Consider the following 22,158-nt stretch of genomic DNA (forward strand, 5'->3'; position numbering starts at 1 on the left):
CCTGAAAATAGTTCCGTTGTGTTGACGGAAGGTAGCCTATTTTCAGGCGCTGCGTCATATCATTACGCCTGCTGCTCTCATGGTACGGCAGTGAAGTTTCTTGATTATTACGCAGGAATGAGAGTATAGTTCCTAGCCATATCAGCCTAGAAAATCGCAACTTTACATTTTCCGTCGATCTTAGTGCACGATGTAATTACAGAAGAGTCAAGTTTTAAATAGGAAAAATATCGAAACACTTTGGTCTTTTTTTTTTTTGAGAAATGGTAATGGTCTTGTCCACTTCAATGATGTATGCTAAGCTATGCTAAAAGTGGTACCGCCAGAACCGGAGATCGGCTGAATGGATTCAAAAACGGTAAAACTCAACAGTTTAACTCTGGGGGAGTTGTAAAATGAGCCTATTTCCAAAAAAAGTGGAGTATCCCTTTAAAGCAAATAAAATGACATTTCACCTTTAGTTTTCATGTTACTGATAGTTTTCGGTCACGTGACTGGAGCACAAAACATCCATAGAACTAATTTTCCATCTATTTCAAACCACTAATATTTAGATCACCTCTCAAAAGAAAAATAACAAAAATATGTGGACAAAAATGCAAGATTTGGGCACTTGTGATCCATATGCAGTGTGTCAATCACTAAAAACAGCAAGATAGTCTAAAAAGCTTAACGTTAAAAACACTTAATGTGCCTTAAATTAAAACAGATATTAAAAGATCAAATTCCGCATACATCTTATTGATGATGCGTACTATGTACATGCATGCAAATGCGTCCAGAATATGAATGCAAAGCGCTAAATGCTTAATGAGAAACTGCGAGTTGCATTTGTAATCTGTTCATCTGCATGCATGTACATAATATGCATCATCAATAAGGTGTATATTAAAATTGGTCTTTTAAAGCGACACCAAGTAACTTTTAACTGCGGTCGCCCTACAGGTTGGAAGCGGAATTGTCCATTACCGCTGTCGTAAATAATTTAGCCTAACGCAGCCTACTGTCGCACACACGCTCGCTGTTTATCCAGCACCGGCTTTGGGATGAACGATGTCCACAGACAAGGTAGAGTATGTTGCATGATTTCATGAAAGTATCATGTATTGCGACATCAGAAACGAAGAAAAACAAAATAATGACTATTGTAACGCTTGACGTCAAGCAAGTCAAATTTGTAGTTTTCTTATGTCTCATTAGAACTACAGAAACGCGACCCGATCTGGCAATCTTACATAGCGTGGTTTTAGCAGATATAGGGGCGCAAAGCGAATCCAGAAGTGCCTTTCACCCTGTTACGACTTAATGAACCACTGAAACGATTTTGGAAACATTATTTTAAGGTAAAAACTCTTACATAGTGTTGCTTTAATATCACTGTATTACTACATTAGAAAGCCTTGTTTCGCCCTTCAGGTGGGCGTTCCTATCAGGGTGTGACGTCATGTGAAAACTAAGACTCACCAGAGTTCAGCAGAGGTGGAAGGCAGTCGTGCAGAAAGTCTTTGGCTTTCTGATCTACAGCAGCATCAACTGGCGCAGATCGTATCAGTTTCTTCATCAGCCCCTGAACGTGTGCAATGAATTTGTCTCTTCGTGGGTCTTCCTGTTCACATGCACAAGTCATTTCAGTGTCAATATAGACCAGGAATGAACAGATCGGAGCTTGCATATTAATGGAGTATGAAAACAAGCACCTTCTCTGAGTTCTGAACTCCCATGAACTGAAGGTAATCGAGCGGCAGCCCCTTCCTGAACTCAACATCATCTTCCATCGCGATCTCCAGAGCTGCTGGCATCAACTGGAAATCAAATATATTCACTGAAGTGACAACCACAATATCTTTGAGTGTTACATAAAAATGTCTAGAGCACATTTATTTCACACCAAAAAACAAAAGAAATAAAGCCGCAAACAAAGATTTTTAGGAAAATAATCCATCTCTGTGAGTCCATATAATGCAAATGAATGGTTGATGTTTGAAAAACACACACAGCAATCATGATGGTAATCCATACGACCCCCGTGGATGAATCAATGTCTTCTGAAGCCAAATGATAGGCGTGTGCAGGGCTTGATATGAACTTTTTTGCTCACCAGCCCCTGTGGCTAGTGCTTTTCCAAAGTTACTCGCCACTCAGCATTTTCACTGGCCACAGTTTTGACAATGACACCATGGGGAAAAACTGCCATATAGGCATTTTTAATATAATCTCATAATTTGGCAGCAGGAATATTAGGCTGATGTCACTTTAAGACCTGATGCACGGATCCACTATACTGTTACACATGCGTTCACTTAAAACATAACTGACTGTGTTTACGTGAATACTCGTCAGCATTTTGACATTATTTTGTGTGTATTTGACTGTTCAAGTGCAATAAACAGCAGAAAATAACTCAATTTAGTACTGAAAGGAGGCTTTATGTGCGCGCACTTTGGGTTTGAGCACAGAATTTGCGGGAATGAGTCAAATTATGCACAATATGCGCAATCCCACACCGAAATTAAAAAATGTATGAATGAAAAATGTATATTATATAAAATTCAACCCGACAAAGTGTCTAGTAGGAGTGACTGCGTTACACGCCACTGCTGAAATTCACCCGCATTTGACGGGTTGGCGGGTGTTAATGTCAAGCCCCGGGAGTGTATAAGAAAAATACTAAGATTTTAAATTCTTTTATAAACCATCACATGAGGGTGATTAAATAATGAGAGAATTTTGATTTCTGGGTGAACTATCCCTTTAATGGCCCTAAAATAGGTTTCCTTTCTTTAAAGTCCCCATGAATTCAAAATTGACCATACTTACTTTGTTTGCCAAAATTGATCGTTTTGTGGTGAACAATTCATCCATGCAAGTCAATCCACACAAAACAATTTTTTTGGCTTCATAATCTTTAATCAAAATCTGAAATTTCCCCTCCCCTCTGCATTGGAGGACCATCCCTGATGACGTAGGTTTGACGGTTTGGGCGTCTTCTTAACATCCGTAACCACGCCCCTCCAACTGACAGTAGACAGGCTGAATGAAAACACCTACTTTTCTAGATCCAATCAGGTGCTAGTTGGAAAAAAAGCCACGCCCACTATTTTGCCTCATTTAGTATACCCGTTTCTCTCGGAAATACGTCACAACGCTGGAGAAAAGTCGTTTGCAACTTCCGGTTCACGGGGACTTTAAGTCTTTTTATTTTATTTTAGGTAGAAAATGTTTTGACCGTTTTTGTGAAATTAATTTTTCATTAAAGCACAGAAGCTGAAGTAAAGGCTCGTACTTTCAGGAGCAGATCTCCCCAGCTGTTCCTCTGGTAGGAGGAGACTGTGATGTGCAGCGAATGAACGTCGGGCAGACAGTCACCCTGATGAATGAAGCCACGGGGAAAATACAGCAGATCACCAGCTTCCAACACCACGTCCATGACAGGCTGCCCGATCGCCTTCTGACTGAAATTAGCTTGAGGAGAAATGCAACAGACAGAGGGTTTATTCCCTTTAGAAATAATCAAATACTTGTATTTATCAGGCTAGTTAATATAACCAGTGGCTAGCTTTTATGGATGACAAAAAGCTTGTGGGTGCTGTGCTGCTGGATTTCACAGCAGCTTTTGATGTTATTGACCATGACATTTTACTGTCTAAGCTTAAGTGCTATGGTTTTTCACATCAGTCTGTGTCCTTGATACGCAGCTATCTCTCTGGTAGAAGTCAGCGGGTATTTTTCAATGGGAGTTTTTCTGATTGTAAGCAGTTGTTATGTGGTGTTCCTCAGGGCAGTTGTTTGGGTCCATTGTTATTTTCAGTGTTTGTGAATGATATGTCACATGCTGTTTCAAGAGCAGATGTTGTACTTTATGCAGACGATGCTACAATGTTTTATGCAGCATCTACAATAAATGACATAAGTTGCACCTTGCAGAATGAACTTAATGCCATTACAAATTGGGTGAAACTTAATAAATTAGCTCTTAATATATCTAAAACCAAATGTATAGTCTTTGGTACTAAAAGTATGCTTGGCAAGCCTTGCAACTTAAATCTAATTGTTGACACATCTGTGGTAGAGCAGGTGAGTCAGACTAAACTATTGGGTGTGAAGCTGGATAGTCAGCTCTCCTGGGCTGATCAGATTGATCACATTGTGTCTAAAATGGCTAAAGGCATTGCTTTTGCCAGGAGATGTTCAGTATATTGTCCACCAGTAGTTATGAAAACAGTTGTCCAGTCTTTAGTTCTGTCACATCTGGGGTATTGCCCAGTAATTTGGTCCAGTACTGCACAGGGACATCTGAAAAAATTACAAATCGTTCAGAATAGAGCCGCAAGAGTAGCACTTGGTTGCTCTTTTCGCTCTAGTGTGGATAAAATGCACACCTGTTTGGGCTGGCTAAAGGTGGAGGACAAACTTAATATAAGTCTTCTCTGTTATGCACAATGCTCTATTTAAAAACAATCCAAAATTTTTTGTAGATAAATTGGTTTTTAGTGGGTATTGTCACAGACATGTTACGCGTCAGGTGAGCTCAGGTGTGTTAGTGGTTCCATCTGCAAGGTCCAATTGTATGGCAAGAACAGTATTAGTTAGATCGTCATCTGCTTGGAATAAATTGGATTTAAAAACAAGGCATATATCCAACATATGTAATTTTAAGAAGACTTTAAAACAGATTACAATTAGTAGTATTACATCAGTTAATTTGTGACTGTTTATGGGTACTGATATTGTCAAATGTTGTATGAGTATGAATGTGTGTATGTGGATAAATGTATACATGTGGTAATGTTATATGAATGTTATATTTATGCATGTTATATTTGTGCATTTTAATTGTACATATATGTTTCAGTACTTTTATGGGCCCCAGGAAGACTAGCAACCAAATTGTGGAAGCTAATGGGGATCCAAATAAATAAATAAACAAATAAATAAATAAACTGGCAATGTACTTACGACTGGACACCAGCGGCAACACTTCATCTTCAGAACTGAGAGAAGACAGAAGAGCTACTAGTTAATACTGCATCCCTTCACTTACAGTTGAAGATTTTAGTTTACTTTTTCTGAGGTGCTGAGTCTGATATGTTAAAGTCCTATTATGCTTTTCCCCATGTTCATCTTTCTTTAGTATGTAATGTTACAGTTTGAGCTCAAAGTCCCTCCAGCGGGAGTTCTTCTCTATATCAGTGTCAGGGTTTCTGAACTCCTGAAACGCCTCCATCGTAGTCTTGAGTTTCTTCCGGGAACAAACACATCACAATATTCCTCATTTAAATAATTCATACGCAGAATAAAGGGGCGGGGCCTGGTTGAGTTAGTTAGTAGTGTGTTAAACTGGCGGTTATGGTAAGAGCGGGACATTTCCCAAACACACTCGAACCGCTTGACCAATCACAACACACTGATCCAGACGACCAATCTGACTTAAAACTGTGCTTTTTGGACGTTTTTACTATATTGTTCAAAGATTTGGCATTTCCTGAAACCATAGTTCCAACGAACATTCACAAACAGCACTGCAAACTTGCGTCACAGTCGTGACTATTTAGTTAGTTTATCCAACGATGCATTGTACTATGGTAGTTAATCAGCGAGTTACATCGTTGTACGGAAAACGCACACCAGAGCGTTACTGACAGACTGGGAAGAGACGAGCCACAACAATGGAGAATATGGGGAAACTAATGTGTTTTTTGAACATTCAAGCATGAAAACCTATTCTAGTAGACTTAAAGCAACAGGTCGCCCTACAGGTTGGAAGCGGAATTGTCCATTACCGCTGTTGTAAATAATTTAGCCTAGCGCAGCCTACTGTCGCACGCACGCTCGTAGTTTATCCAGCGCCGGCTTTGGGATGAACGATGTCCACAGACAAGGTAGAGTATGTTGCATGATTTCATGAAAGTATGATGTATTGCGACATCAGAAACGAAGAAAAACAAAATAATGACTATTGTAACGCTTGACGTAAAGCAAGTCAAATTTGTAGTTTTCTTATGTCTCATTAGAACTACAGAAACGCGACCCGATCTGGCAATCTTACATAGCGTGGTTTTAGCAGATATAGGGGCGCAAAGCGAATCCAGAAGTGCCTTTCACCCTGTTACGACTTAATGAACCACTGAAACGATTATGGAAACATTTTAGGGTAAAAAAATCTTACTTAGTGTTGCTTTAAAAACAAAATCAAGACTTTGAAAAAGGGCATAACATATCCTCTTTAAAGCATAACTGCTCACTCACCGAGGGTTGTACACTCTCCAGTGCTTTTTGCCCTCGAGCTGAACAACGAAAGCCTCTATATCATCATAGTGAGGAGCAAAACCCTGTGTCCCCGGTGGTGTTAGATACCTGAAAAACATATCACAGGTAAATGATAACTGACAGTGAAGAATCTACTATTTATGAAAAATGTTTATGCATCATCACATACATGTTTGCGCCTGCCATACTACCAAACTTCTCCTGAAGAATGGAGAGCACTTGCCACACAGTGGAGGAAAACACTTGAGGATTGAGCATCCTGAGAGAGCAGCCGCTCTGTCAACATACAGCAAACAACCTCTGTCAATAAACTTCAGTTTCACTGTAAAATAAAAACTGAGCCTTAACAGAAGTGTTATGTATGTTGTAACGACAGCCTTGCTAAGTTTAAAGGAGTGGTTCAGGATTTTGGACATCGGGCCTCATTTCCAAGTTAGCCTGGGTGTTATTTATCAGTGGAGACAGTTTTCAAACTAAAATCAAACTACCCTTTCATCGCATTGCAATAGTTATACTTTGTTCCCTGTATGTCTACAGCAGCGGCGGAGTGATATGTAGTTACCTAGGCAACCGAGAGAGGTAGTGAGAGAGAGAGGTAGTACCATAGACTGTAAAAAAAGATGGACGACGCCCCTTCGCTCTTTTCCATTGGTCAGAAGTGAAGCCTATCCCGATATGGCGCTGACATCTTGGAACTTGAGTCTGCGCAGAAGCGATCTCAGGACCCAGACATGCGCAGTCGTGAACAGGAAGTAAAGCCGCAAAATCAAAGCCCCGCCCTCACTCTCGCAGAATCAATCGCAAGCACACGCTTCGGCACTTTTTTTAAAATTAATTATAGTAATTTATATTCTAAATTTAAAGCTCCAATCTCCTCAGTCCTCTGAAAATCCTGAAAAAAGTCTGTTGGTGCTTCAGTGACTACTTCGCTCAGAGAACCTGTCAATCACAGCTGTCAATCATGACGTCACCACCACTGCATCAAAATAACTAACTAAAAACAAACTTATTTTAAAAACAAACACTTGAAATTACATCAGCGTGATAAAAACTACCGTAAATTACAGAAACCATATTTGGAAAAACGATATTTGAAGTGTAATTTAATTGTTTAGTTGGTCTCACGTGCCGTTGAATAACACGGGGAGGCGGGGTTTATGACCTATACTAGGACTGGCCACCGGGGGGCGATTGAGACGTTTTGGCTTCACTTTTCAGGGCTTGTGCTGCACGCTTGGGTAGTACAGGTAGTCCCGACTGTAGTGCGCTTCGGTTCTGTGTTTACTTTTCGGCGCAGTGCTACTAACCGGAGCAAAGTAAAATTCCGCCGCTGCTGAGAAACTAGTTCCTGTAAATGTATTGCGATCATTGAGATGCAAGAGTAGTTTGATTTCTAACATTATTCTCTCAACAGACATTTACATCGATAGTCTGGCGTTATAATTTATCTGCTTTTGGTGTACTGTGGAGTGGGTAAAACTGTTTTTAATGGCAGGCTAGCAGTTACCGCTGACTAGCGCCAGCACCGGTGAACTATGCAACTGGAACGACTGGATAAACTTTTTTGAAAACGGTCTCCACTGATAAATAACACTAAAGCTAACTTGGAAATGAGGCCCGATGTCCAAAATCCTGAACCACCCCTTTAAGAATGTTTGCACAACAGAATATTATCACCTTTGCATCTTTTAAATAATATTGCCTCCACTATTGGTGTATATATATATATATATATATATATATATATATATATATGATCAAAGCCAAAATGTAATACCAGTAATCATACAACACATCAGTTTCAATGTATTAGGGAAATGTTCATGATCTTTACCTCGTAGAAATCCCACACAGTGTACGGTAACGCTCTTCCTGGAGGATTGTGTGTCTCTCTTTTGCCATTTGTGTAGCTCGTCACATCCAGGTTTACTCCATACTGCACATCATCCTGAGCAAAACACTGAACATTATATCTGACGGCCGCTTTAGATATACCGATTCACTCTGAATCAAAGAACAAAAGTTGCTCACGTTTCTTAAGATCTGGTCAAACTCAGCGGTAGAAAAGAGTCCTTTGTAGTAATCGGGATTCTGCCGTTGGATCAGCATTGGTTTCTTCTCCCAATTATCTCTATAATGTAGACAAAACAAGATATCTCTGATCTCTTACTTGGTCAATCTAATGCAAACTGCTTAAGAAAAATGATCATATCCCAATACCAATATATCACAAGGAACATTCAATATCATTTTCATGAAAAAAGTAGTTGACTGCCATTTGGAGCTGCATGATTAACTGTTAAAGGTGCTCTATGTAACTTTTAGCGGCCTCTAGTGGTGATGTTTCAGATTGCAACCAAATTTTACAAGAGCGCTCGTGCTCGAACTCATAGACAATACCGTCTATTACGCAAATATCTCTGCGAATACTAAACGGATTTGGCGAGCACCGAGCTCGTTGGGACCATCTAGTCGAGCTGAAAAGAACCATATAAGTTCCATAGTTTTTGGTGGTATTTTCTCTGAGATATTAGCAGAAAACCATCGGGCGCGCTGCAAAATTGCGGACGCCGGTGACGTCACGATCTCAGAAGAAAATCGCTCGTATCTCTGGAACGCAAAGACCCAGAGAGCTCAAATTCGGGGGAGGAGGTCCCAGGGGAACCCTTGCCCGAACGCTAGAGTGGCGGGCCTCGGGGATGCCCCCTACCGGATCGCCGTTCGCTGGGACCTCCGATTTCGAACGGCTATAACTCGGGGAGCCGGGCGAGTTGGACCTCGGGGGTGGGCTCGTTCGAAAGGCCCCGTCCAGCACTACAAACGATTAGAGTCTTGGGAATATTGATCAAAGATTGACTGAGATATAAGCCGAAAAACGTGCGCCTTTAACCGGACGTAACTCCCTGACCGTCTACAATAGACAGTATATAAGGAGAGAGGCTCGGGAGCGCGCATGCACGTCACATCCGTTGGATTTCGCGGTAAAGCCGACCCGGAGACTTCACATATAAATAGGAATACTGGCCTTCAGAGGTAATAGCAAAAATCGACAAGTGGATCATTTTAATGTGTGATTACAACCCCTTCACACACAGGCAATAAAAAAAGGATTCATTTTAGTAGAAAAGTTACATAGAGCACCTTTAAAAGATCGTGATCTCGATTCAAAGAGCCAGGCGATCTTATTCCTAAATGACAACGATTCGGCTCTGTCTATTAAACCTTTGACAAGTCCGATCACAGCGAACATTCAGATCTGTGTTCTGATCCAGAGAGAGCGGTTGTAATGTATAGCTATGAAACAGCTTCACACAGTCACATTATCATTATTTCTGTTACAATAATCCAAATTAATTAATAAGTACTGGGATTAAAGTTATAGTTTGGATATAAACACTGATGTCTACAGTAGCGATCAAAATAGAGTAAATCACCTTCTTAAAGTAACTTGAGGCTTTAAATAAAGATTGTATCAATTACATCGGTATACCAGTATGTGGCAACAAGCGACTGATAAAAAATGTATTTGTCATTGAATCATTCATTCAAGAGATTCGTTCAAAAATGAAGTGAAGACTTTATGAGTGAGTCATTGAATCATTTATTCAAACCAAGTTTTTTTTTTAATTCAAATTAATGAAATGTGTTTTTATTAATAGACTACTGCAGCAATTAACATTTTGTCAGAACCTCTACTAAATTACATTATCTTGTCTAGCTGTCTATTCAGAATCGTTATCTCTGTTTTAAACCAAAAAAAAATAATAATTCATGATTTCTAATTTTAATTTTAATTTTTTAAGTCTGGACAGGATGATTTTTATTATTGTCATATGGTACAGGGAATGAGTTTTTGCATTATAGTATTGAGTTTATAATGTTTATAATTTTGTGTTTTTAAGTCTTTATACAATACAGATTGTTTCACAGTAATAAGCAAAAAAACAAGAGTATTGATGTTGCAGAATTCAACAATTATGAAACAACTTTACAGTTGCTAAATAAGACAATAGTGTCATTATTCAGCTAAAGTCAGTTGAGCGTTGATTTAATTCAGTTCAACAACGGTATTCATTTTGCAAAGTTCATCAATTATGAAACTAATTCAATTGAGCTATAAATGTGTGTGTGTGTGTGTGTGTGTGTGTGTGTGTGTGTGTGTGTGTGGTCTCAAACCTGAGGAAGCTTTTGTCTTGGACTGGGTGAATTAGCCACTGGAACAGTCTGTTGGCTCGTTCTCTGCTGTTGTTGACCTTCGCCAGATCCGTCAGGAGTGCGTCAAGAGCCGGACTGTCAAATCCTTCACCGTCATCTGTCTCACAGTCCTGGGAAAAACAGAACATCGTGAGCTTCAAATCTCCACTGATGCTCCTGTATGTGTCGTTGTACAGTTAGACACTTACGCCTTTAGATTTGTCAGTGCTGCTGGGCCTCATGCGGGATTTCAGAGGTTTCATTCTTTTCTTTTTATTTGATTTCTTGTTTAATTGAATGCCATTCTCCTTCTTTTTGTTTTTCTTTGCTGCGGGTGCCTTAGCCTGTAAAACAGAAGTCATGCTATTTAATTTTACAGCACTTACAAAAAAAAAAAATGGTGGTAATAACATGCTGGCAATACCATGGTATTTTTCTAATTCAAGGGTTTTCAATCTTATATTTGGACCCCCAAATGTGATGATTCTGGTGCAAGGGCCCCAATCCTAAAATTTAAAAGGCAGCAATATATTTTTGTGTATAAAGACCCCATTTATAGGGTGAAAAATGTATATTATAAACATGCATAAAATATTATTTAGAAAATGTTTCTACGCTTCTACATTATTACTGTTTTTCTAATCAATATTATACTTTACGGTTAAATTTATTATTTAATAATTTAATGCATTTTAAATCAATGTACTTATTTGAATCTATTTTATTCAAACCATTCTGTTAGTTAGCTAGTATAAACTTGCTTTTTTATTGTAACATTTTTACTCTAAACTTTTACACTCCCTTGCAAACCCAGTTTGAAGAATTGTTTTTTAGTCATAGTGTATACCATTTAATTTAATCATATTTATATAAAGTGGTATTTAAATAGTACTCAAATGCGTTTTTGTTAGCAAAAGAACAGAGAGGTTTTGCACAATGTTTCTGCAATATATTCTATATTCAATGTGTTTTCATTATATTAGAAATCAATATTGATGTGCCTGGTTTAACAACTTTTGTGACATGAGGTTTATGCTCCCCCGTAAGAAGCTTTCAACCACGAAACAAAAATTAATACTTCTCAAATGCAGCATTTTTACCTGCACTTCAGATGTTGCTCCTCCTGATAATGTCTGATAAATAGATAATGCGGACATGTGTTTTCTTTCCATGGCTCAGTTCTGAACAGCAGACATGAGACACATGAGAGCTTTTCTTCTGCAGGAGACAATGGAAACAAACAGCGCTCACACTGCCACCTACAGGTCCGGAGCTGCAACGACATGTTTAAAACAATTCCCCTTTACTACATCCGCCCATGTATAATACATAAAACACATACTATATACACGATTATCAGTGAATTAATTATCCTAAATTCATTTTATGATGACGTATTACCAAAAACCCACCGGAAATAATTGTAAACCAAGCTCTCTCCGCGCTAAACGCTAGATGGCAGCACGCGAATGCAATGAACAGTTACACCGCGAGAGCTCCCAGGCAGCATTCGCGCATGCGCATTAACGCCGCGGCTGCTGTACGCGTTTTGCTGCACCGAGAGACGGAGGGTTTTCAGGAGACGTTTACTGGGCCGTTTCTGTCCGTTACCGACACCATGTACACGCTGAAGACTAGATGTCTATGAGGACTGACGTACTGTCTGATGGATTTATTCTGAGGTAAAGTAAAATACGGTTTGTCGTTCGTTAGCGGGTCGGTTAGCAGCGGCTAACATCAAACAAACAGATGGGTACAATATTCCTGTATTTTTTTTCACAAATAACACTCAAATGGGAAATATTGTAGTTATGATAATGCTCTAATAATAATGAATAATGTTGGTCTTTGGTGGGACCTTGTCCTTTTTAGATTTCTATGTGTCTAAAGTACTGCAGGCAATCAGTGTAAGTTGGTCATTTAAATGACGCGTTGAACAAATCCGACAGACTGGATCTGATCAATAATATCAGACACACACTGATCTGATTTATTAATAACATCTAATCTGAACAGCAATATCAGGCACACTCTAATATTGTCATTTTATAGCATCTGATCTGATGAATAATATCAGACACACACTGATCTGATTTATTAATAAATAATAAATAAGATTTTAATTGGGTAAATTCGAATATGAGACACTCTAATTTATAGAATCGAATCTAATTATCAATATCAGACACACTCTAATCATGTCATTAATTTATAATAGTCAATCTGACTTAAAATATCAGACAGTGATTTACTATTAGCTATAATATATAATAACATGATGAAATCAAGACACACACCGGTGATGTAATGACAGTCATTATATGATGTGAGATCATTCAGAATGTCTCATATTGAGAACATCTTAATCTGATTGTTAGAATGTCACATACGCACTTCTGTAATCTGATTTCACTTGACAAACTCAGAATATTGAATCTGATTTGTTCTCAGAGTTTGACTCAAGAGATCAGATCCTCGCAACAAGCCTTGCATGACATGAACACTTTAGTCTGACACTTACTTCATATTTGATATTGTTGAACCTGATAATTCAGACTCTCATATTCTGAATATAAGATGTAACAGTGAATGTTTGATTATTTTGAACAAGTATCGTATGATAATATTATTGATTAGGTCTGCATCTGGTATTTCATGTCTGGTATCCCAGTTGACAGATGAACAGATGTGTGTGTGTGTCAATGGGCACAGTGTGAGTTGTGTTGATGTGGTCATTGATTGTTTTTTAGGGTGCTGACATGTTCTCTGTGTTTGTGTAAAGGAGTTGTTCTCCTCCTTACCCATCTGTGAAGCTGTCATCTCATTGCACGTTTTATTTGTGAAGGAAAATAAAGATATTTTGTCTCTCTGCCCTGCTGACCATCTGTGCAATGTAGTGCCAGTTCAGGCGTGACTAAAAGAAACACTAAATCACCAAACCGTTGTATTAGTCTAACAGCTCTTATTATAGGTGTTGTGTGCTGAAGATGTGTGGAGTCTCTATTTAGGCATTTTATTTATCTAAAGAGCCACACGGCAAAATATATTGATTATGTGTCGCCCTCAACGTGTATGTAGGATTCTGGTCTAAACTTTATTGGAATAGGCATGTATTTTCTGCTTTTCCAGGTCATTGTTGGTACTGTAGTCTGCTTTGTGATTTTGAGCATCATGCAGTAATTCCCCTCAGGCGAAAGGACCAATCACGCAAGCTCCTCTCCCGCTATCCGTCACTGTCCAGCGGTGTGGGAATGTCGAGGTCTGGCAGCTGTTACTAGGGTCTTAAGATTTTACTAGTGTTAAATCTGTGATCCGGCATAAGGCTGGGAAAGGGCCTGCTGGGTTTGTGCTGCTCTGGATGGATAACGCTGGGGGGATTTGATCCTATGTGGATCAGGTGCTTATGTATATGGCTTGGTTTGTTTTACGACAATAAAGTCGGGTTGTTAAATTGTGTATGTCAGGTTAAATTTTTTTTTTTTGATATATTAAATAAGGTTTAGATGTCTGAGTGAAAATGTAATTATTATTAAAATTATTACTGTAATTGCCCTACAGTAAGCTTTATAGCCATTTCTGTCAAGATCATATTTTTAAAACACAGCTGAGCTGTGAGGTCAGAAGAGGGAGACGTGCCAAAAAAGTTCTATTCAAGTATGGAGAGTTTTGAGTCTAAGGAGATCCAAAATCCTCCTCAAACATACGATGGCCCACAGCCATACAATTTTGAGCCTCGTAGGCGTGATACAGATGAGGAGCCAAAAAGGAATTTAAATAATTCCTATTGAAGACACATAAATATCTGGTGTGAAGAGAACCAGTGGAGAGTTGGTCAGGTGTCTTGGTAAGTAGGCTATAGGCATAACTTAGAGGTGGAACGGTACATGTATTCGTGTTGAACCGAAACGGTACGGGAGTCACGGTTCGGTGCATGAATATACACGGAGAATACACGGTATTAAAAATAAATAAAACTCGCGTGCAAATTAATTAATGCGGAACTACTGTTAGATACGCGGGTTATTTAAGGACACCTAATCTGTAGCTCCGCCTTTGCTCTGAAGCTCCGTGGCTATAATGAACAGGCTGCGATGTCAAGATTGCAATGCTGGAATATGTTGGTGTGTGTGTGAGAGAGAGAGGCGCGGGCGCAATCGAACAGTGGAAACATAAAAACTGAAATGGGTGCTGCAAAAGACCGAGGTCTTGGATACCGAAGCAGCACTGAAGTCAGCGCGTTTGGTCCGAACAAAGTTGACCCAGGCACGGAACACAGACCTGCTTTTTGGGAAAAAGTGGACTCTGTGACCGGTTTTAACGGTGTTTTTGCACCCGGCACAAACACAGTAATTCACCATCGTGAAAATACGCCTGCGGATACCTAACTAACTACCTAACTTAAATTACTAACTAAATAAATAAATGTCCTAATCACTAATTCTCTCGCTCTATCACTGGTACAATTATCAACACAGCTCACAAACTCACTTTCTCAGTGCCCTGGGGAGACGTCTCCCTTTTATGACGTCAAGCGATTCGTTTGGGCGGAGGAGCAGTTTTAAGTGAGTACTGAAAATAACAAACTTTTTCATCTTATATTCTGCCTTTAGGTATCGAAAAACATACAAAACAATACATCAACTTGTCAAACGTGTATTTCCCCTAACTATTTTGTGTTAATCATAATTACAAATTTAACCTGACATACACACTTTAAAAGGGTTAGTTCACTCAAAAATGAAAATTCTGCCATTAATTACTCGCCCTCAGGTCGTTCCAAACCCGAAGACTTTTGTTCATCTTTAGAGCACTTTTTTTTCTGTCCCTCCATTGACAGCTACACAACTACCACTTTGACGCTTCAAAAAGTTCATAAAGAGTAAAGCCAATCCATATGAATCGAGCGATTTAGTCCAAATGCTGCGTGCTGCGTAACACGAGAATGAACCTCATTGGTTCTTGCTGAAGCTCAAACGTGCTGCGTAACAAGAGAATGAACCTCATTGGTTCTTGCTGAAGCTCAAACGTGCTGCATAACACGAGAATGAACCTCATTGGTTCTTGCTGAAGCTCAAACTTGCTGCATAACACGAGAATGAACCTCATTGGTTCTTGCTGAAGCTCAAAAGTGCTGCATAACACGAGAATGAACCTCATTGGTTCTTGCTGAAGCTCAAACTTGCTGCGTAACACGAGAATGAACCTCATTGGTTCTTGCTGAAGATCAAACGTGCTGCGTAACACGAGAATGAACCTCATTGGTTCTTGTTGAAGATCAAACGTGCTGCGTAACACGAAAATGATCCTCATTGGTTCTTGCTGAAGCTCAAACGTGCTGCGTAACACGAAAATGATCCTCATTGGTTCTTGCTGAAGATCAAACGTGCTGCGTAACACGAGAATGAACCTCATTGGTTCTTGTTGAAGATCAAACGTGCTGCGTAACACGAAAATGATCCTCATTGGTTCTTGCTGAAGCTCAAACGTGCTGCGTAACACGAGAATGAACCTCATTGGTTCTTGCTGAAGCTCAAACGTGCTGCGTAACACGAAAATGATCCTCATTGGTTCTTGCTGAAGATCAAACGTGCTGCGTAACACGAAAATGATCCTCATTGGTTCTTGCTGAAGATCAAACGTGCTGCGTAACACGAGAATGAACCTCATTGGTTCTTGCTGAAGATCAAACGTGCTGCGTAACACGAGAATGAACCTCATTGGTTCTTGCTGAAGATCAAACGTGCTGCGTAACACGAGAATGAACCTCATTGGTTCTTGTTGAAGATCAAACGTGCTGCGTAACACGAAAATGATCCTCATTGGTTCTTGCTGAAGCTCAAACGTGCTGCGTAACACGAGAATGAACCTCATTGGTTCTTGCTGAAGATCAAACGTGCTGCGTAACACGAGAATGAACCTCATTGGTTCTTGTTGAAGCTCAAACGTGCTGCGTAACACGAAAATGATCCTCATTGGTTCTTGCTGAAGCTCAAACGTGCTGCGTAACACGAGAATGAACCTCATTGATTCTTGCTGAAGCTCAAACGTGCTGCGTAACACGAAAATGATCCTCATTGGTTCTTGCTGAAGCTCAAACGTGCTGCGTAACACGAGAATGAACCTCATTGGTTCTTGCTGAAGCTCAAACGTGCTGTGTAACACGAGAATGAACCTCATTGGTTCTTGCTGAAGCTCAAACGTGCTGCGTAACACGAAAATGATCCTCATTGGTTCTTGTTGAAGCTCAAACGTGCTGCGTAACACGAAAATGATCCTCATTGGTTCTTGCTGAAGCTCAAACGTGCTGCGTAACACGAGAATGAACCTCATTGGTTCTTGCTGAAGCTCAAACGTGCTGTGTAACACGAGAATGAACCTCATTGGTTCTTGCTGAAGCTCAAACGTGCTGCGTAACACGAAAATGATCCTCATTGGTTCTTGCTGAAGCTCAAACGTGCTGCGTAACACGAAAATGATCCTCATTGGTTCTTGTTGAAGATCAAACGTGCTGCGTAACACGAGAATGAACCTCATTGGTTCTTGCTGAAGCTCAAACGTGCTGCGTAACATGAAAATGATCCTCATTGGTTCTTGTTGAAGATCAAACGTGCTGCGTAACACGAGAATGAACCTCATTGGTTCTTGCTGAAGCTCAAACGTGCTGCGTAACACGAAAATGATCCTCATTGGTTCTTGCTGAAGCTCAAACATGCTGCGTAACACGAGAATGAACCTCATTGGTTCTTGCTGAAGATCAAACGTGCTGCGTAACACGAGAATGAACCTCATTGGTTCTTGCTGAAGCTCAAATGTGCTGCGTAACACGAGAATGAACCTCATTGGTTCTTGCTGAAGCTCAAACGTGCTGCGTAACACGAGAATGAACCTCATTGGTTCTTGCTGAAGATCAAACGTGCTGCGTAACACGAGAATGAACCTCATTGGTTCTTGCTGAAGCTCAAACGTGCTGCGTAACACGAGAATGAACCTCATTGGTTCTTGCTGAAGCTCAAACGTGCTGCGTAATACGAGAATGAACCTCATTGGTTCTTGCTGAAGCTCAAACGTGCTGCGTAACATGAGAATGAACCTCATTGGTTCTTGCAGAAGCTCAAACGTGCTGCGTAACACGAGAATGAACCTCATTGGTTCTTGCTGAAGCTCAAACGTGCTGCGTAACATGAGAATGAACTTCATTGGTTCTTGCTGAAGCTCAAACGTGCTGCGTAACACGAGAATGAACCTCATTGGTTCTTGCTGAAGATCAAACGTGCTGCGTAACACGAGAATGAACCTCATTGGTTCTTGCTGAAGCTCAAACGTGCTGCGTAACACGAGAATGAACCTCATTGGTTCTTGCTGAAGCTCAAACGTGCTGCGTAACACGAGAATGAACCTCATTGGTTCTTGCTGAAGATCAAACGTGCTGCGTAACACGAGAATGAACCTCATTGGTTCTTGTTGAAGCTCAAACGTGCTGCGTAACATGAGAATGAACCTCATTGGTTCTTGCTGAAGCTCAAACGTGCTGCGTAACACGAAAATGATCCTCATTGGTTCTTGCTGAAGCTCAAACGTGCTGCGTAACACGAGAATGAACCTCATTGGTTCTTGCTGAAGCTCAAACGTGCTGCGTAACACGAGAATGAACCTCATTGGTTCTTGCTGAAGCTCAAACGTGCTGCGTAACACGAGAATGAACCTCATTGGTTCTTGCTGAAGATCAAACGTGCTGCGTAACACGAGAATGAACCTCATTGGTTCTTGCTGAAGCTCAAACGTGCTGCGTAACATGAGAATGAACCTCATTGGTTCTTGCTAAAGCTCAAACGTGCTGCGTAACACGAGAATGAACCTCATTGGTTCTTGCTGAAGCTCAAACGTGCTGCGTAACACGAGAATGAATCTCATTGGTTTTCGCTGAAGCTCAAACGTGCTGCGTAACACGAAAATGATCCTCATTGGTTCTTGCTGAAGCTCAAACGTGCTGCGTAACACAAGGATGAACCTCATTTGTTCTCGCACGTCAAGCGAACATGCTTGAGCTTCCGTTTACCAGATCTGATGTGTGAGTTAAAGAATGTTTAAATGTGAATAAAAGCCTAAATTCAATCTGTTCATCATATAAAGCGATCAAGTCTCTTCAGAAAATTGACTAAACCGGTCAGTTCATATGATTTAGTTTTACGATCTCTTTATGAACTTTTTGAAGCGTCAAAGTGTTGCGTAGCTGTCGATGCATGAAATCTCTCAGATATCATCAAAAATATCTTAATTTGCATGAACGAAAGTCTTGCGGGTTTGGAATGACATGAGGGTGAGTAAATGATGACAGAAATTTCATTTTTTCCCTCGTCATAAACACCCATGTGGGGGAAACTGCTAATAGATGGGCATTTATTAGAATCTCATGACTAGTTTCACAGATCTATTCCGAGTCCTACACCAAAGAGAAGTTGACAGAGCTGTTTTTGTGCTGGAAAATTGGATCTTATTCTGAAAGAAACTTGCTCTAATTGTGAACAAAGCGGACACTTGTCTGTCCGTTTTCTTATTCCTGTCTAATATGACTTCCATCAGTCTGATGTAGCCTACTTCATTTAGTCTGATCTGCTCTGCTCTGTATTTTCCTAAATCTGATTCTGAGTCTTTGTTTTGGTGCTTATAGTTCACACAAAAGCAGAAGCTAATATATCATGCCACATTTTCTCAGCGCAGACTTCTGGGTGAGATATTTCCACAGAGTGAAGCTGAGATTTTGTTAGCCATATTCTTTCTGACATCTCAGAGTACGTCAGCTCCAGGTTGTTTGAAATGCTTTCATTAGGAGTTATTTTTTGCCATATGCCAGGAAGGTAGGGCAAGATTTTCCATCTGTTTTTCTTGACTCTTGTTGTTATCAGTTGCAGGTTCTGGCCTAATTAAGATGACCGTACTTTCACCTTACTTTACTCAGAAAGTGGACCTGATACATTTAAGTGCTTCTTAAGGTTTCAGAATCATTCTGTCCTGGAGGCACATCAGTCCTGACTTATATAATATATAATTTATACTGTTTGACATTAGTGTTGTAGGTTGTTGCCAGAGCATTGCTATTCGTTTGCCCTAAATGAAAAGTGAGCGTGTTTTAGTAATTTTGCTATTTAGTTTTTGGCCCAGTAAATTAAAAGAGCCATCCCTAAATAAATAATATTCTAACTTGAGTTCTTCACTGTAAATCTATGGGGTTGTTTCATCCAGTTTATTATCCACCTGGCAAACAAATATCCTAATTCAATGTCTGTTCCCTTCTAATTGTATTAGCACAACTTTGTTCAACAAACGGCCTGATTGGTCGTTTTTAGAGACTGTAATGATGCGTTTCCACATTAATTAACAAATAAAATTTATTTGACATTTTTACAACTTTAAAGTACAATACAACAGTTGAGAGAGTCTTTCTCTTTTGACCACTGTAATCAATCTCACTATATTGTTTTCCTCTTTTGGAAAGTCATGGTAATGCTATTGTGGATTTTTGTCTTTTGCTATTGGAGCAAATGGGAATGCAAAAATGATATTTATAGTAGTCCATTATATTTCATTCACCACTATGTGAAAAGGGTCCATTTAAGATATCGATCATGTAGCACAAACAATGCAGGATGGGCTAATCCCAAAAGATTAGTTTAATGCGATGTGTGAGCAATAGTAATTGAGAGGAACCTCTAATAAAGGATAATTTTGTTTAATTTTAATAGACTTGCTTAATAGTAGGATTGCTCTAAATTGGGGTTTACTGGCTTTAAAAAAGCATAAAAATTTCCTTGTATTAGAGTTTAATTTCTATTTTGTTGTCTGTGTACCAAATAGGCTTGCTGTGGTAGTCGGTGTTAATGGTGTTCAGACGCACACCGATTACATTACACTGCCCACACTGTCTTTTTGCTTTTTTATAGAAATAAAAACCATTTATTTTAGTTGGACAACGGACGCTACAATAATAAACTGAAAGCGTCTGCTCTGCTCCATACAGCAGTGCAGCAGGAGTCAGATTTCACTTATTATTATGTGATGAGATGAGAGTAAGTAGAGATGACTGACAGGACAGTGGCAGAGGATTTGATGCACAACAGATCATTGAGCGTCATTGACAAATATCTTGTAAAATGTTTCCCTGATGGCCACAAATTATCAGAATTTGAATTCCCAAACCCTCCAACCTTGTTATCAGTAATACCGGTGTTTTCACAAGTTTATATACCGGAAAACTGAAAGTTCTCACTGTGACATCCCTAGTGCCAAACATAGAAACCTCCCATGGTTGCCCTCACAAACAACAGAGACACATCGCGGGTCTGATTCCAGCGGCGTGTCTTCGTGGAATTGGTTTTTAAAGGTGTCAGATGGTGCTGAATCATTAAACCTTTTTTTTTCCTTTTCACTTTTTCTTCTATACATCAACTCTCTTGGAAATGGAAAAGATTAAAACCACAGAGCGTGCAGTCACGTTAAATTAAAGTGCTAATTATAGAAAGCACAGCTCCGTATCTGTGGCTGCAGTCCGGCTCCAGGCTAATGGATGTGTAAATGAAAAGCGTAACATCTCACTAGCATCCCGGCTCGGCCGTAATGGAATCATTCAGGGTGGGTATCGGTACCACAACATCAGGTGATCACTGTTTTTCTGCCTCATAAATGTCAGAGGGATATGAGCTGGAAAAGGCTGTCAGGCCACACACACATTGTGCTTTCACCCCTGGGTGATATCAGGCTTCCTTTCTGTCTCTCGAAGAGTATGTCAGAAGAATGAAAGTACATTGAGTTCTCACAGTTTAGAGACAGCTTAATGTCTGGTTTATTTTTGGGTGAATATAGTGAAGTCAGGCATCACCGTTTATTTTTTTTATTTTTTTGTCTATTTACATTTTTTGCTGGATTCCGTTTTTATAGGTTAAATTAGATTTTAGTAATCAAAAAGTATGTCTAATCAGTTGAATTCATAAAACTTTAACAATTTTTCCGGATCTCTGATTTTATACAGATTTATTATCAAAAACAGTGAAGGCATTAATCTTTTAAAATGTAACCAAATTACAATGAACAATTCCTTTTATTTTTGGCAAACAAAGTGCGGCACAACTGTTCAATTTAAACCCTGGAGGGAAAATATGAAAATAAAATTGTAATAATATTAATAATTAAATTCAATAGCCTAGATCATTTCTGTCACAATTTCTTCAAGTTCAACCAAACTTATTGTGGCGGGTTTTTATGAAGACCTTTGTGTTTCTGTGTGTATATGATATGAAGATAGACGGCAAACATAATTGATTCAATATATATTCATGATATTTCAATATATACGCGGCCAAAATCGTAGAAAAGTAAAATCACACCTCAACAATAATACACAGTTTGAGGTGTGATTTTACTTTTCTAAGAGATCAGACTTATGATTTTGGCCAAGTAGCCTATATATTGAAATAGGCAAAAAAAGTAATTTTTTAATAGAAAACAGAATATTGTAGAGATTTAAAGGCATACTATGCAGGAATTCCGTTTTTGTCAAACAGCGATCCCTAGAGTCGCTGTGAAGTACTTGTATTTAACGTTACTGTCGTAAATGCCACTCACGCAGAGCGTCTGCCATAGACTGTTCTCTGCACTCACGGCCTGATACCCCTTTGAAGCTGTTATATTAAAGTACAAATCTTG

The 22,158-nt window shown here is 39.5% G+C and overlaps 2 protein-coding genes across 2 annotated transcripts in view; one reads left to right on the forward strand and one right to left on the reverse strand.

Moving 5' to 3' along the window:
* The window catches only part of riox1 (ribosomal oxygenase 1), a 13,259-nt gene extending 1,539 nt beyond the window's left edge, over positions 1–11,720 (reverse strand). Inside the window, exons 1-11 of the mRNA XM_056262864.1 lie at positions 11,562–11,720; positions 10,671–10,805; positions 10,444–10,592; positions 8,299–8,398; positions 8,102–8,215; positions 6,437–6,543; positions 6,247–6,354; positions 4,957–4,991; positions 3,284–3,462; positions 1,698–1,802; positions 1,465–1,606 (exon numbers count right to left, since the gene is read on the reverse strand). Of these exons, the coding sequence (XP_056118839.1) occupies positions 1,465–1,606; positions 1,698–1,802; positions 3,284–3,462; positions 4,957–4,991; positions 6,247–6,354; positions 6,437–6,543; positions 8,102–8,215; positions 8,299–8,398; positions 10,444–10,592; positions 10,671–10,805; positions 11,562–11,633 (1,246 nt within the window). The 5' untranslated portion in view covers positions 11,634–11,720. The remainder of the gene's footprint in view (positions 1–1,464; positions 1,607–1,697; positions 1,803–3,283; positions 3,463–4,956; positions 4,992–6,246; positions 6,355–6,436; positions 6,544–8,101; positions 8,216–8,298; positions 8,399–10,443; positions 10,593–10,670; positions 10,806–11,561) is intronic.
* Positions 11,721–11,977: 257 nt separating this feature from the next.
* The window catches only part of extl3 (exostosin-like glycosyltransferase 3), a 34,205-nt gene continuing 24,024 nt past the window's right edge, over positions 11,978–22,158 (forward strand). Inside the window, exon 1 of the mRNA XM_056262865.1 lies at positions 11,978–12,143. The gene's annotated coding sequence lies outside the window, so the exon portion shown is untranslated. The remainder of the gene's footprint in view (positions 12,144–22,158) is intronic.

The sequence above is a fragment of the Rhinichthys klamathensis genome, unplaced genomic scaffold, assembly GCF_029890125.1.
Source record: "Rhinichthys klamathensis goyatoka isolate OS25496 unplaced genomic scaffold, OSU_Roscu_1.1 h1tg000196l_1, whole genome shotgun sequence".
Classification (NCBI taxonomy): Eukaryota; Metazoa; Chordata; class Actinopteri; order Cypriniformes; family Leuciscidae; genus Rhinichthys; species Rhinichthys klamathensis.